The following is a 15,745-nucleotide window of genomic DNA, read 5'->3' as shown; positions in this document are numbered from 1 at the left end:
GTTGCAGCTAAATGCTGGTCCTGTGTAGGGATGGAGAGGGTGGGGTGGGGGGGGCACAGCTGTATATTCCATTAGATCCCTTAGAAGACAGACTTCCTGGTCCACAGTTAACAGACTGATACCAGTATTGCCATAGACCATGGTACTTGCAGTTATGGTGTGTATTTTAAAAGGAATGCGTCAGTGACAGACCATACGGAATTGCCAATGTTCACCGTTGATCATATTCTCCGCCCCCATCGACTCCCCAGAGACAAGGCGGCTCCCAGAGCAACAACAGCGGTGGTCAGGAGTACAACGCCACAGCCCTGATGGAGCACCTGAGAGAAAAGGAGGAGAGGATCCTGGCCCTGGAGGCTGACATGACCAAGTGGGAGCAGAAGTACCTGGAGGAGAGCGTGATGAGGCAGTTTGCCCTGGACACAGCCGCCTCAGTGGCCACCCAGAGGGACACGTCCTCGGTCGTAAGCCACTCCCCCAGCAGCAGCTATGAGCAGCAACTGTCAGTGGAGGCTCGCATCCAGAAGGAGGAGGAGGAGATCCTGATGGCCAACCGCCGCTGTCTAGATATGGAGAGCAGGTAACGTATTACAGAGGAAAGCTAGGAATTTCATCACGTTCTGAAGATATACAGAGGAGAGTTAGATCAAAATTGATTTTTTTTTTGGTACTGATCAACACATTAAAAGTGTGTGGGGGGGGGGGTTTATGGGGACTGCCCCCACTCCCCATAACCTCAGGAGGTTTCATTTCACTGTGCTCATCTCCCAGGATCAAGAACCTGCACGCACAGATCATTGAGAAGGACGCCATGATCAAGGTGCTCCACCAGCGCTCCAGGAAGGAGCCCAAGGACCGGGACACCCAGGCCACCATGCGCCCATCAAAGTCCCTGATGTCCATCGCCAACACGGGCAGCTCCGGCCTGCTCTCCCACAGCCTGGGGCTCAGCAGCTCGCCCATCACAGAGGAGCGCAAGGACAGCAGCTGGAAGGGAAGCCTGGGTAGGAATGCTGTTCCTTCTACTAGGTTAGGTGTTATGCGGCACACCTATTCAAGTTTCCCCTTCTAGTATTTGATGTCTAGTGCACTACTTTAGACTGAGCCTCGGCTGAAAGCTAGTTCCCTATGTTGGACAGAGGGTGTCGTTTCAATACAGGGTGGACAGAGGTATTCCAAAACGGGCTGGTGGTCTGGACAGGAGGAATAGGGCAGGAAATGTACAGAAGGTTGATTCAGGGACCTCTGAGAGGTGTTAGAAAAGGATGGACAAGACAAAGCGTTGTGGGGAGTGTCAGGCGCACGAGGTGTGGTCAGCTGTGGGTATGGAATGCACCGTGAAGTAGGATCATGGAGTCATCAGACGGAGTCACAGTCTCGTGGTCGGGGTGGGGGTTATGCAATGGTGCTGCGCTGTTGGTTTAGACAGATCTATTTACTGATCTATTCAGTGTTGGCACTGATGGTGCCACCTAGGGTTTCATTCAAATGCATTTCAGATGAAAGGCTGACTTACTTGCTTCCATGTGTTTGAATGAACAACTTGAGAGCCTGTCGTGTGTAACTTGGCCACAAGTTAACCGGGCTCCCGTGTTCCTTCTCAGGAGTTCTGTTGGGTCCAGAGTTCCGTACCGACTCTCTGAGGACAGAATCCATCTCGTCATCTCCCTCTCCGGTCCTGCCCCTGACAGCAGGCCACTCTAAGACCGGGAGCAGGGACAGCTGCACCCAGACAGAGAAGGGTCAGGAGGTCAGCAGCAAGCCCAGTACCCCGGCCCCACAGAGCATGACCCTGCCCAGCCGTCTCTCCAGCCCCAGTCCCGTCTACATACCAGACCGCATCGCAGGTACTGTAGAAAAGGGTCTGCCGCCATCTTAGGACTGGATTACTGTGTTTTTATTCTGTCCATGCTCCATGTAACAAAGGTGTACTGTAGTATGCTGTAGACCCAAGCAAGGCCAGGTGTTAGTCCTGAATTTAAGTTTCAACTATAGGCTTAACAACGGTCCAGTTATTCTGGAGTCCGATCTAGTTAACGTGGAGTGTTTGCGGTCCGCATGTACAGAAATATTAACTTTGATTTCTAGATGTAACCTATGAGAATGCTGCTTCACTGTGAAGTGCTAAGGTTGTGGAATGGCAAACAATGCTTTTGATTGTTTGTTTGACCCATAACAGGCAACAGAATAATTATCTAAATAATAACAACTAGACATTTGTTTAAATCTATCTTGTTGTGGTGTGAGACTTATTCAAGAAGTAATCCAAAAACTACAACATTTCAGCTATTTAAATACACGTTATGAAACCAAAACTGTAGCTGGGGGCAATGTGAAGAGAGTGGGTTGTCAGATGCTATCTAGGGGCAGCCTGGGGTCACATCTGTTTTATTTACCCGGATTCCCTTATGTTGCCCAGGTAATGTGGCCCAGGACAGAAACAGTGCAGGAGACATTGTGGAATGGGGGAGTCTTTGTTTTGAGGTTAGACTGGCCCTGACTTCTCCTAATGTGTCTTTAGATGTGCCAGTGTTCCACAGCAGTACTCTGGAGAGGCGCACAGCATTGCAGCCCCAGACACAGCCCCCATCAGCCTCTCAACAAGAGGTGGACAACGACATGGTGGAGATCCTCATCTGAACCAGGTCACAGGAAACCAGGATATTGTGTGTTTGTGCCTTAGACTAGCATAAACACCTCATCTCTGTCTCTTTATGGCGTCTGTTAGAGCATGGGCAGCACCATTTTGAAGTAGTCAGTGATCCATTTTGGAAGTAGTCAGTGTTCCACAGCTTGTAGGAACTGGCAGTGGACAAACTGAAAGTACTGCTGCTGGTTGTTTGAAGTACAAAGCCAAGGTTTTACTGCCACATCCCTTATGATAATTAATTTGCTGATCCCTCCTGATGACTGGGATTGGAATTATGGGATCCTTTCTTGACCCCCATGAAGCCCCACCCACAATCCACACGACTACTTTAAAATGGTACAATTCCTCAATGGAGCTGCACATGCTGAAACAGTCTTGGGGCCAATAGAGGCCTCTATCCATTTCAGTGGGTTATGCAAAAAAACACATTTTCACGCACACTTTCAAAATAGGTGAAGGATTACTTTTGTTTCTTTTTTTTCTCTGTGTTTGGTGTTTCAGTTGTCAGGTGACTGAAGGTGTGTTAAAATGCACTATTTTTTAAAGCTGTGTTCTATGGTTGTGCACAGTTTGAGTGTCATCAGAATGATACATTTATTTGTGTTTTGCTGGAGGTTAACTGCCATCCGTGGACCAAATGTATTGACTACAATTTGTTGCATTTATTGCACTACTTATATATATATTTTATTTTACATTGAGTCTGACTTAGGTATTCTATTTATGTGTAGTAGTACTTTATTTACCTATGTTACATGTGGCACTTGGGTAATCAAAGTGACCGTGTCCACTACAATTGAATTTAACCTGTACATACTGTATTTAGATACTGTAAGGTGTGTGTGTCATTTAACACAACTGAATGGAATAGGTTTTTACAAGCCCTTCACTTACATGGCACTGCCAGCCAAGGACCACAATGCACTGTTTAAAGTATTGGAGGCCTGCCCCCCCCTCCCCCCCACTTCACTGTGGAGAACTGGGGGGTGACAGTCACACATTTCTACTGTGGTCCAATGTGCTGCATCTGTGAGGGTTTATGTGGCCTGGCTTGTTGAGCAGCAGTAGTGAGAGGTTTGGTATACACTGATGTGACTATGCTGCAATTAGAAGGTTCTCCACTATTCCCGTTAAGTGTCCTTCATTCCATTCCACTTTGGTAGGGTTTTCTGGTAATCAACCAACAATCTGGTAATTAACCATAATTCTACTCATACAGATGTACAGGCTTGTTTGACATTTTATACAGTATATGACACACAGGGCCGCCTCTAGCCTTTTGGGGGCCCCAAGCTAAATTTATTTGGGGCCCCCTCCCCTAGCGGTCCAGGGCCCTATGCGACCGCTTAAGTTGCTTATGCCTAGAACCTGCCTTGATGACACATGAAGTACAAGACTGTTTCATATCATGGACCTTGCTTTTGACCAAAGGTAACAATACATTTGTTACATCCGCACATTTTTAAACAGTGACTTTGAAATATACACCCACGTTACAATCTAGGTAGCAGTTGTGTATATTTCCAATCCAAAGCTGAAAGTGTGGGACCAAAGAAACTCCACCAGCTGGTCACCTGGCCTATAGTTTTAAAAGCTTACACGCTAAATATTGTTCTTCATGGAAAAACTGCCCCCATACATTTCTCCAGTGTGTGGAAGTACTGTGTGTCTGTTAAAAAAAAAAAGCACAATTCCAGTGTTTAGAAATGTTACATTTCCAGCACCGACAGCAATTTCTGTGTGGTTTCAAGTTGCCTGTTGAGTGTAGACAATGGACCTGGGGATTGGAGACTGGGCACAGGGAGGTTGAAGGAGTGACATCAGCTACATTTGTTGCTTTCTTGTTATTTTTCAGCTTGGTGCTGAGGCTTATTTGAATGGTCGTTTGTGTAAAATACACATTTTCAATTACAACATTTTCAAAAGGCCATTGTCAAACTTAATGGCAGAACATCAAATGTTCTCTCGTGCTGTAACTGACAATCATAAAGACATTTCCAAGTCCCTATTATTCAATAATGTATCAGCCCACACCTGAAGCTTCACAATATCTATTGAATACTTCAATAAAGGAAAGGCAATTTCCCTTCCAATCTGTATGGATAGTATACATGTTACTCCGAAACTCTTTGTCCCACCCCAGTGCCAGTCCTTGGGTCTTGCTTCAGATGTTAACCCTAAATAATTTGGCCCTCAGTGTTCTGAGCCGTTAGCACAAGATGATGACCTGTAACCATTGGTTACAACCTCACCCCCAGGCTATTCAGATTCAGAATTGGCCTTGGTGGGCAGGGCTTTCTGCATTAAGCAGTCTGTGGTTATCAGACGATTTCACAAGTACTCAAAATGTATGCAAGTCTCAAAGTGAGCTGTGCCTCCTCCAGACTTGGCTTATCAACGTTGATGGAAAAGATTCTCATTGAACTTTGTATTAACATTTGTGGTCACTGAAGTGCAGATAGTTTACCAGTGCATCTGGTAAAAATGAATGTTATTGGGGGGGGGGGGGGGGGGGGTTCTAGTAATTTTGTGCCTTTTCACAATCTGTACAATAGATGCTGCTTGACAATGTCATTACTGTACAATTGCCATTCATGTTGAACTAAATTGTATTTCTAATCAAGCATCTGGTTTAAAAACAAAATTATCATCTCATGCCATTTCCATTTGTGGTTTAACTTTTTGTACTCCTGACAATATTCCAAATAAGTTTGAAAATGTTTCAGATAGTGGGTTTACATGGTTTAGTAATCATTTAAACAAAAGTGAAATAAATATACAATGTAGCTTTATGTTTGTTCTGTGCATGCTCACAGAGTTACAGAATTCATATTTCTATTATAACCTGGTTGCTTTGAATCCTGATAGCCGTGATATGAGACTGTACACCTAGGGCATGACACCTCAGCACTTTACTAATTATTGCATTGGTAACCAGTTTATAATCGCAAAAAGGCATATTGGGGATTTGTGGTATATTGGCAATATACCATGGCTAAGAGCTAAGTCCAGACTCTGCGATGCATCATGCCTAAGAGCCTTTAGTCGTGGTATACTGGCCATATTCCACACTACCTCATGCCTTAGGGCTTCTTATTAGGGGATCCAACATTTATTGTCGGTAACTAGATGGGACTGATCACTCCTGATTACCCAGGTGGACATTACTAACCATGCCATCAGGAATGAACCAATGAACAGTAAACCATCAACGGCCATATCCATGCGGAGTACAAATTCATAAGAGGCCTCTATCATTCTCTATGATTAGGCTCAAGTGTACTGGAATGTACACTATACATCAAACACAAGCAAATCACACTCAACATAATATAAAATCTAATTTATTAAATATACAAGAAAAAAGCCAGTACAACATCAAAAATGGATAGATCAAGAAACCTCATGTAACAACTTACTAAATGTAAATTCATGGTTATTAGTGTTGTTTGACTTCTGAGAAACATGCATTATCATTTGATTGGATAAACTTGTCTGTAAGGGTTCAAAGCCACAGGGGCCTTCAGAGGTCGCACAGGGGCCTTCAGAGGTCGCACAGGGGCCTTCAGAGGTCGCACAGGGGCCTTCAGAGGTCGCACAGGGGCCTTCAGAGGTCGCACAGGGGCCTTCAGAGGTCGCACAGGGGCCTTCAGAGGTCGCACAGGGGCCTTCAGAGGTCGCACAGGGGCCTTCCAGAGGTCGCACAGGGGCCTTCAGAGGTCGCACAGGGGCCTTCAGAGGTCGCACAGGGGCCTTCAGAGGTCGCACAGGGGCCTTCAGAGGTCGCACAGGGGCCTTCAGAGGTCGCACAGTGGCCTTCAGAGGTCGCACAGTGGCCTTCAGAGGTCGCACAGTGGCCTTCAGAGGTCGCACAGTGGCCTTCAGAGGTCGCACAGTGGCCTTCAGAGGTCGCACAGTGGCCTTCAGAGGTCGCACAGTGGCCTTCAGAGGTCGCACAGTGGCCTTGCAAAACCCTTAAATAGTGATGGGCCTAAGGAGACCTTATCAGCCATGCTGCCTGACCTGACCAATCCCACCATCCCAGTGTACTAGATACTAGTATCCTGACATACAGTGGCTGTTGCATAAACTGCACTGACAGACCCCTGACGTGAATCTGATTTCCCTAGTCAGCCAAAACAATGTAACAAAGCTTCAGCAGTGACACTATCATTTCTTATCACCCCCTCTGGCGGTGGTAAACACTAGAGTTAAGGTCACAGAGACAACCAATCCTTTAAGCAAACAGGACACAAATCAATTCTGCATGTTGAAATTGGCCTCCACCTTTGACTATCTATTGAATGCTTTTGTTAGCTACACACAGCTCCAGCTCCATTCTATCTTCATAGTCCTCAGGCAGGCTTACCAGTGGTTCCTTTCCCAATGTTCTGGCCTTGCAACATTAGGGACGATGGACCACTTCATGTGCTCAGGATCTAAGTGTGAGGACTAACTACCCAGCTGGGTGGAAGTGTAAATCAGTGGTGAGCCAAGCAGACGGAGGACGTGGATGTAAGACGGTGTTATCTGCGTATCCAGAGCCAGCCGTTGAGCAGGCAGGCAGAGACCAGAAGGGAGAAGAGCACCAGCTCAGTCTGTCTGCGTTCAGCGTTCTGCCTCTCCAGACCAGCCAGACGACGACTCATCTTCAATACCTTGGACACAAAGTCTGATCTGTTAAGACCAATCCACAGTCTACCTACGTCAAAACCAATCAGCGTAGCGGTTCATAATTACTAGGGTTGTTTGACATGGGGGTGAGGGAATCTAAAAAGGCTAACTGGCTTCCTATGTTATCCTAGGGAAGACTAGTCTTGTTTTGCCAACAATTCCAAGGTAAAAAACTCTCACCGCCCCCTTCTGAACGGGAGTGGGACAGTCAAGGGTATCAAGTTACGGAAACATGTCTGAGGCTCCATGGGAAAACCTTCCTACATGCTCCCCTGTGTTAACTCAGAAACTATAAGGGACTGATTACTTTAGTTTTTACTCCGCGTTTTTCATAGCTTACAGCCTTTATTTCTAAGCATAGAAAGGCATTTGGTTAACAAGGGAAAACATACACAAATTGAACATACAAGTATCCATAACAAGCACCATTACTGACTTTACCAGACGAAAACGTATAGAAGCTACGGCTTCTGGCTCCATCTAGTGGCCAAACGCCATGACGACAGCCACAGAGTAAGACCCCCACAGTGAGGGGGCCTGGGTGTGCTTCCTACCTGCCTCCTCAGTACGATCAGCTCCACAGCTGCACTGCCTTCATCATCTGTGCTCACCAGGAGTCCTGCATGGCTCTGCCAACCACACACACACAGACAGACAGACAGACACACAAGGTGAATGGTGCACAACCACATGGGAGGGCTTTAAGCTTCGGAAATCATTAGCTCTTTTTCTACAGCTAAATAACAGGAAACAGTGAGCCAGAAGTACCTTTTCCGGGCTGGTTGGACACACGACAGGGGCGCCTCAACCACAGCCGTCGTTGGGTGCTCTGGGTAGTTAAACCTTTAAACCAGGGAGAGACCACAGTCTACCAATGGGCCCTCAACACAAGGCAAAGGCACGACAGGAGACTGATCCAGAAGAAAACGGAGAAATGCTACAGCTTCTGGCTCCATCTACTGGTCAAACACTATCCACCATGATGATGGCAGAACCACTGAGTAAGACAGGTCTGCTAACAGAAGAGGCCAGCTAAAGGCAGCAACTAGCTGTAGTAGGATTAAATGGCCACCTAGGTTAGAATCTCCCTTCCACGTTGCTGCCTGTAAAGACGACATTTAGGATTAAGGCAGATAGAGCTGACCCTAGATCTGTGCCTAATGACAGCTTCTACCCAGAGCAAGCGCAAAGCGGGGAGAAGTAGTTTAGGGGGCACAGAGTTGGGACAGTCTGTCAAGGCAGAGGGTTAGTCAGCAATGTATGAACGCTGTCAAGTTGTGAATAAAGAAGTGATAATGAAGGGAAAAAAATAACTGTCCTCTCAAAGCAAACGTTTTGTAGAGAGACAACTAGTGGTGTAAGGACAGAGATTCAAAGCCAAGCATGGGGAAGTTACGGAATATGTTCAGATTTAGAAGTGGGTTGTTAGGGGTCACACAGGGGTCACTCAGAGGAGTAGCCACTAGCCCCTAACCTGTATTTCTGAGAGACAGTCTGCAGGAGGCGCTGTGAAGCCTGCTGGCCCAGTTCCTTGGCAGCCTGCAGCATGGTCTGTGGGGAAAGGAGACTGGGTGGGGGGGCAGGGAGCCCCGGGGGCTTGGGCGGTCGATCTTTATCAGAGGGTTGCTGAGGGTGTTCTACCCCACCATGACTACGAGGACTGTGGGAGGGGTGGGGTACCACACGAGACAGAAAGCACACAGACAGGAACACAACAGTTACCATGGCCATAAACGCCACACAACCTCAAATCACCCACAAGACTGTGTGCCTGGCTTCTCTCTGCCTCCCATCGAGCCTACACGCAAGCTCAAACTAAAGATCAGAGGAACTAAAGTTTCCCCTCTTAGAAACAGTGTCGGAAAAGGACATTGCGCTCACGTGCCTGGAGGGGTAAATACTATTTATTGTACCTATGCATCTTTCTCTGAAAATGTCCAGGCTTGAAAGAAAAGCAGGTTTAAAAAGCAGGCCATCTTTGTGGCAAAGGACACAATGAGGATCAAATCCATGTTGCTATGCTTACAGACAACCAAAGTCCAAACATAGTGACAAAACCCCTAAACATTCATGTTAAGAAGTTCTGTGTTTTGGGAGCTTATTTCCTCAACTTCTCAGGACATGTTGGATTTCTAGTCCCCCTGCTGGGGGGGGAGCCTGCTGTACAGGAAGGCCCTCAGTGTTGTCCCAAGAATGATCTGGAATGCTTGGTGACAATCACAAACTTCCCAAAAGGTGTAAAGGAGTGCTTAATCTAGTTGTTTCCAACGTGGGGGTTGCATCTGTTACTAAATGACTAAATTATCTACTTAAAAAAAGATGGATTCTAGGTTAAATCAGAGTGCTCACCGAATCACAGTTGATGGCTACCTATAATTCTTTAATAAGCTGAAGATGCATTCAGTGATTTTTGGCCACTGGTTGTATAATTGGTGCTTTCAGGCCAAAACAAGTCCCCGAAAATTTTGGGTACCGTGTCATGTTCTAATTTCTGCTCCATTTCATCCAAACCACTGGATTGGAATGCCATGGCCAACTGACCTATGATAGGAACTCTACTCATAGTTTGCACATATGAACAACACATTACACATCCAGCCCAAAATAGGAGGATGAAAAACAAAAAGTTTGTTATTCACTGTGAAGTCCCAGATTCTAAGTTTTACTAGTGACCTTTGGTGGGTGTAGGTACTGACACTGACATCAGTCTGCATCAAAACTGGCAGCGCCCCGCCAGATCAATCTGGCTTTAAACCTTTATAATCTGTTTAAACTTTGAACAAATTCAAAGAGTCCAATATTATACACTTTGGTCACATGATTGTTCACTTGAAAACATTCCAGGTGAAAAGTTCCAAAATGCAAACAAAAATGTTTTAGAAGACCAAAAAGAGTGACATCCAATTCTAATGAATGTGAGATCAGCTTGTTATTAGAGGAGCTTGGCAATTTCAATGGGGTGACCATGTGAGAGGAGCGCACCTTTAAGACATTGTAACAGAGCAGGGTCCTGAAAGGGAGTCCTGTGTAAAAGGCGTTTGAACCATCGGCCCAATCCAGGTCGTCTTGTACTTACGGGGTGAGGGTGTGTGAAGAGTGTCTGGAGTTGGGAGTGACAGGGTCACCCCTGCCAAAAGCCTGGTCACTGTATGACCTCCGCATGGGACTCTGTTACAAGAGAGAAGAAAATAGCGAGTTACAGTAGGATTGGGTTAGGAATACATTGACATATCCTAAATCCCTCTAAAAGAAATCAGGATATACAGCACCAGTCAAAAGCATTTTATGCTGCTTCGAAGAGTTTCAACCAATCGCAACGCTACATTTGAACAACCTGTGGTTGCAATAAATACATAAAAATGTGGCGCACGAGAACATCTCCGACACACCGAATCCATTATTATTACATTCATAAGTAAGTTCAACTCAAGCTAACTAAAGGACCGGGTTTCCCTCCAGGCCATTCTGATGCTCTCCCCAAGACATCCAGGTCGCTCCAATGTTCATCCAGCTGGAGCTTGATGTGAGCCTGTCAGCGGCATGGACATAACGTTGAGGCTGCTTTCCAGCTCGCGTCCAGCTCGATGTCGGTTAGCGCCAGTCCGTCTGTCCGGCACTACAGGGCTGCCAGATTTCATTGACAGCATACCTGCCAAACTCAGCCTAAATATGTCCCCATCTAATAAAAACCCACCCGAATTCTAGGTAAGCTGTACAACACAAACCTATAAGTAAACAGGCCCAATACCTTTCCTTCATGCACACGGTCATTAGAACTAGCCCAGTTGGGCCGGCAACTCCCACACCTGGTAACACTCACTATTTTCCATTGAGGCCTACTTCAGTCCCACAGTGCAGTCCATAAGAGTTTGTACAATGACACAGGTTTTATAGTCCATCGCACCAAATTAAATTTTAATTAAATAAAACCAAAACCAATAGAAGAATTTGTTCAAAACAGAACAATTATCTATGCAGGCTATGCATGTCTTATTGTGAAGTTAAAATCTAAATTAACAATTATATATCCGCCTTGGTGTACTATAAAGATACATTACAAGTAATAAAAAGCAATTAAAAAAAACTCTTTCATTGCCACACTCCATAAGGAACAGAATTTTGAACTAACAAGTTATTTCAAGGCTACATACATAGAATATTCTCAATCACAGCTTTGAGAGACAGAACAAATCATTATGAACCATTTATTGAAGCAAAAAGGCAATTATTATTCTGTACATAAGACAAGACCGTTTCTATCCTATTGAAGCAAAAAGGCAATTATTATTCTGTTCATAAGACAAGAGCGTGTCTATCCTACCCATGATGTAGGTTATAGACTGACAAACCCACATACAGTGCATTCAAAAACTACTCAGGCCCCTTCACATTATTAATCCTACATCAAGTAAGAATGGGAATACATTTCAAAACTACAGCAATTGGTCTCCTCAGTTCCCAAACACTTAAGAAGTGTTGTTAAAGAAAGAGGAGATGTAACACAGTGGAAAACATGCCCCTGTGCCAACTTTTTTGAAACATGCTGCTGGCATCAAATTCAAAGGGGGCATGTAATTTCCATAGACAATAATATTCCTTAAGTTTCAACATCTGATATTTTGTCATTGTACTATTTTCTATTAAATACAGCGATAAATGATTTGCACATCATTGCATTCGGTTTTCATTTGCATTTTACACAGAGGCCCAACTTTGTTGGAACCAGGGTTGTACTACAGTTGTGCTCATAAGTTTGAATACCCTGGCAGAAATTGTGAAATCTTGGCATTGATTAAAAAAATGACTGATCATGCAAAAAAAAAAATATATGTTTTTTATTTAAGGACAGTGATCAAATGAAGCCATTTATTATCACATAGTTGTTTGGCTCCTTTTTAAAATCATAATGATCACACAAATCACCCAAATGGCCCTGATCAAAGGTTTACATACCCTTGAATGTTTGGTCTTGTTACAGACACACAAGGTGACACACACAGGTGAAAATGGCAATTAAAGGACAATTTCCCACAAATCTTAGAGTGTTCCAGAGATCCTGTGTGTAGATGGGAGAACCTTCCAAAAGGACAACAATCTCTGTAGCACTCTGCCAATCAGGAGTGGCTAGCACAAATGCAAGGCACTCCTCTGTAAAAGGCACGACAGCCTGTTTGGAGTTTGTCAAATGGCACCTAAAGGACTTTCAGACCATGAGAAACAAGATTCTCTGGACTAATGAAACCAAGATTCAAGTCTAAGGCCTGAGTGCCAAGCATCATATCTGGAGTTAACCAGACACTCCTCATCACCTGGCCAATACCAACCATACAGTGAAGCATGGTGGTAGCAGCATGATGCTGTGGAGATGTTTTTCTGTGGCAGGGATAGGGCTGTCACGATTAGGACATTTCCGTTGACGATTAATTACCAGAGACATATTTTTAATTAACTATTTAATTGTCTATATTGTAAATTGTTATGCCATTATTGTAGTGTAGCCAAATAATATTGTAAAAATACACATGGCGGATCTGGAGATGATTCTTCAGATTTGTTGTTGTTTGATCTTTTGAGCGCCATCTTTCTGGAGCAAATCTGTCAAATTAAAATATTGTGCAAAAAGATTGTTAAAAGATTGTCGTCTATAAAATAATTGCGATCTGGCAATTATGTAATGATTATGTTATGTAATAATTGCGATAGCCCTAGGCAGGGAATGGGAGACTAGTCAGGATTGAGGGAAAGTGTAGACAGACCCTTAATGAAAACCTGCTCCAGAGCGCTCAGGACCTCAGGCTAGGGCATAGACGTACCTACCAACCAGACAACGACCCTAAGCACACGGCCAAGACAATGCACAAGTGGCTTAGGGACAGGTCCGGAAATGTCACGAGCGGCCCAGCCAGAGCCAGGAACCGGACTGAACATCTCTCTGGAGAGACGAGAAAATATCTGTGTTGCAACATTCCCAATACAACCTGGCAGACCTTGCGAGGATCTGCAGGGACCAGTGGCAGAAACTCCCCAAATACAGGCGTGTCAAGTAGCGCCGTACACAAGACTGTAATCGCTGCCAAAGGTGCTACAGCAAAGTAATGAGTGAAGTGGTCTGAATACTCACAAGTGATTTTTTTGTGCTTTGTTATTATGGAGTACTGTGAGCATTGGCCACAAACCACTTAGAACAATTGGCATGTTCTGCACATCAAAACAATTGCTTCACAGCTGTTTCTTATTAGGCAGGCGTGTTTGTTCTCTTCATAATGCATGCACAAAAGAGTTGTCAATGTCTAATCTTGATTCTTGGCTTTGAATTTGCAGTCTGAGGACCAAAGGAGCACCAATACAATGTGACAGACCCACCACAATGCATACATTTTACTTGCATATGTACCAAGATGTTTTTTCTGCACAACCTGGAATTGTGACTCAATTTCAGCAAAATTAATAACACTGGCTTGAAGACTTCTAAATATGAGTGTAAAAAAATATACCTGGTAAAGTAACTAAAATTCGCCAGCAATAAAAGAAAAGTGGTTCCTACAAAAATTAAATAACCTTTACTTAAGAAGTATAGACAGGCCCAGGCTAAATCAAATTGAGAAGGTTGTGTATTGTACACATTTTGGCCTGATGATCTTCCTTGTGTTTTTTCCTGAACTTCCCAAATTCATGATTAAATCATACTAGTACCTCTACTTAAGAATGTAAACATTGGTAATTGAATACTTCCTGTTTCTGAACAGTAATATAATTGTTCTGAAACCCAATTGAACCCATGGGTTGAAATAATGTTCTCATTCACCTAGCAGAAAAGAATGTTGTGGATTATTTACAGAGAACTGTGCATATCTGATCTGATGCAAGACACTATCATTAACAGTAAATTTCACCCGAAGAAAAGGGTCAGTCTGCAGTCTTGCATACCTGCACCGGTTCCCTCATGTAAGGATCTCTTTCTCTGTTCCAGGCACTTTGCTGCTGAGCGTCCCATGCAGATCCCAGGGGGAAAGTTGAGCCATGCTTGGAGGGCGTAAACAGTGGACGGGGGCTCATGTCTGGGGCATCTATGGTCACAAGTATAACAGAACACATATGACAGGGTCTCTCAAATCCCATGAATGCTCATAAATCCAGAGAAAATTGAAGAAGCTTTAATGACTAGCATTATAAAGTGGCTTTCCAGTTGTTACTCTGTACTTTCCATCTCAACTCTACTTGTAATTATGTGACATGTCTGTTTGGCCTTGTCAGTAGGCCTGTCTCCAGGCCAGCCATGCTCCCACCTGTGAGAGAGAGCCGGTCTGGGATGTGCATGTTGTAGGATGCGGGGCGCTCTGCACGCCATTGCCTCTCCTCTTCACGTCCTTGACCCATGCCTGGCCCAACCCTTAGCCGGTCTGGGACACGCATTTTCCGATTGATTGCCTCAGAAAAGATGGAGTCACGGCTAGCAGTCACACGGTCACCTCCGAACCCCGAAGAGGTCATGGTAGCACAGGCAGCTGCTGTTTTAATATTCAAATCTGTTAAAACTTCTGAAGGCACAGTGCATCTTTGTCAACAATTTTTTCCATGCGAAAATACATTTAAATGTGGTTAGTTGATTACGCAACAGGACTAGTCAAACTACCATAGTACATTGGTCTTCCTACGGTGTGGATTAGAGCTGAACCTATCACTTAATACAGACGCATGTCAACTCACATTACGAAGAGAACTGCGTGGCGAGTTACTAGTCAGTTTATGAATGTAATTTTCATCGACAATGGAGCTCCAGCCCGTTAATACTAACCCCAACAACAGCGATTTAATGTGGCAAGCTACCTACCCAACTCCTCCAGTAACATTACGTTTTACACTCAAACATGAAAAGCTGATACTAGCATTTTATTTATCATTATCATGTTGCCATTATAAATTATCATGTTGCCAGTTTCTACAGCAAAATAGCCCAAAGAAATTACATATACGCTAGCTAAAGTTAGCTTTAAAGAAGTCTGACCTATAATGGACAATTAACTTGCAGGTCAGAGGTCTTTGCTTTGATGCAGATCACGTTAACTTTCAAGTACCTTGGCAATTAGCATGCGAGCTAAAGTTAGCCGGAGTACAGTACTGTACAGTACTTAAAAGCTTATGACTAGCCTGACCTCATTGGTAAACCAATATCAGAGTTGTCACCAACCATTTTTGAATGACTTTTCACAGCAATATAGTTACAAAAGTTTATCAAGACAACGACAGCTAACGGTAGTTAGCGAACTATCTAGTTTAAATGAACTTAACCAGCTAAATGTATTTTGTTATCTACCCACTAACCTTCATCAACGCGAATGCCACATTCGAAGCAATTGGGAACTCAGAAATCTCCAACCTCTGATATCGGCGCTTTGATCAGCGTCTTGTGAGCAACATTAA

At 44.4% G+C, this 15,745-nt stretch overlaps 2 protein-coding genes across 15 annotated transcripts in view; one reads left to right on the top strand and one right to left on the bottom strand.

The window, feature by feature from the left end:
- Positions 1-5,158, top strand: part of amot (angiomotin) — a 34,765-nt gene extending 29,607 nt beyond the window's left edge. For all 8 annotated transcript variants that reach the window (XM_020048286.3, XM_034293313.1, XM_010870932.5 and 5 more), the window contains 4 exons: positions 252-580; positions 772-1,004; positions 1,605-1,847; positions 2,522-5,158. In XM_020048286.3, coding sequence (XP_019903845.2) covers positions 252-580; positions 772-1,004; positions 1,605-1,847; positions 2,522-2,640 — 924 coding nt within the window. In that variant the 3' untranslated portion in view covers positions 2,641-5,158. The remainder of the gene's footprint in view (positions 1-251; positions 581-771; positions 1,005-1,604; positions 1,848-2,521) is intronic.
- Positions 5,159-6,665: 1,507 nt separating this feature from the next.
- Positions 6,666-15,745, bottom strand: LOC105011117. 7 transcript variants are annotated; one of them, XM_013134629.3, is made up of 8 exons: positions 15,647-15,745; positions 14,611-14,832; positions 14,252-14,391; positions 10,401-10,492; positions 8,799-8,984; positions 8,093-8,167; positions 7,879-7,953; positions 6,666-7,308 (listed from the first exon to the last, which is right to left on the bottom strand). In XM_013134629.3, exons 2-7 carry the CDS (start codon positions 14,813-14,815, stop codon positions 7,932-7,934), a joined length of 720 nt encoding a protein of 239 aa, XP_012990083.2. In that variant the 5' UTR covers positions 14,816-14,832; positions 15,647-15,745; the 3' UTR covers positions 6,666-7,308; positions 7,879-7,931. The 7 variants fall into 7 exon arrangements, with proteins under 7 accessions (XP_012990083.2, XP_012990084.2, XP_012990086.2 ...); XM_013134630.3 differs by having other exon boundaries at positions 14,611-14,829; positions 15,647-15,726; XM_013134632.3 differs by lacking the exon at positions 15,647-15,745 and adding an exon at positions 15,513-15,604.

Source organism: Esox lucius, chromosome 7, assembly GCF_011004845.1.
Source record: "Esox lucius isolate fEsoLuc1 chromosome 7, fEsoLuc1.pri, whole genome shotgun sequence".
Taxonomy (NCBI): domain Eukaryota; kingdom Metazoa; phylum Chordata; class Actinopteri; order Esociformes; family Esocidae; genus Esox; species Esox lucius.
The sequence above is the reverse complement of the archived record's forward strand: the minus strand, read 5'-3'. Positions and strand labels throughout refer to the sequence as shown.

What these genes read in the sequence shown, in the direction of transcription:
- LOC105011117 (XM_013134628.3), bottom strand. An exon ending in TCTTCACACACCCTCACCCC is followed by an intron (nt 8,985 to 10,400) that starts GTAAGTACAAGA and finishes CCCCTCCCACAG; the next exon opens with TCCTCGTAGTCATGGTGGGG. An exon ending in ACTGTCTCTCAGAAATACAG is followed by an intron (nt 8,168 to 8,798) that starts GTTAGGGGCTAG and finishes CCTGGTTTAAAG; the next exon opens with GTTTAACTACCCAGAGCACC.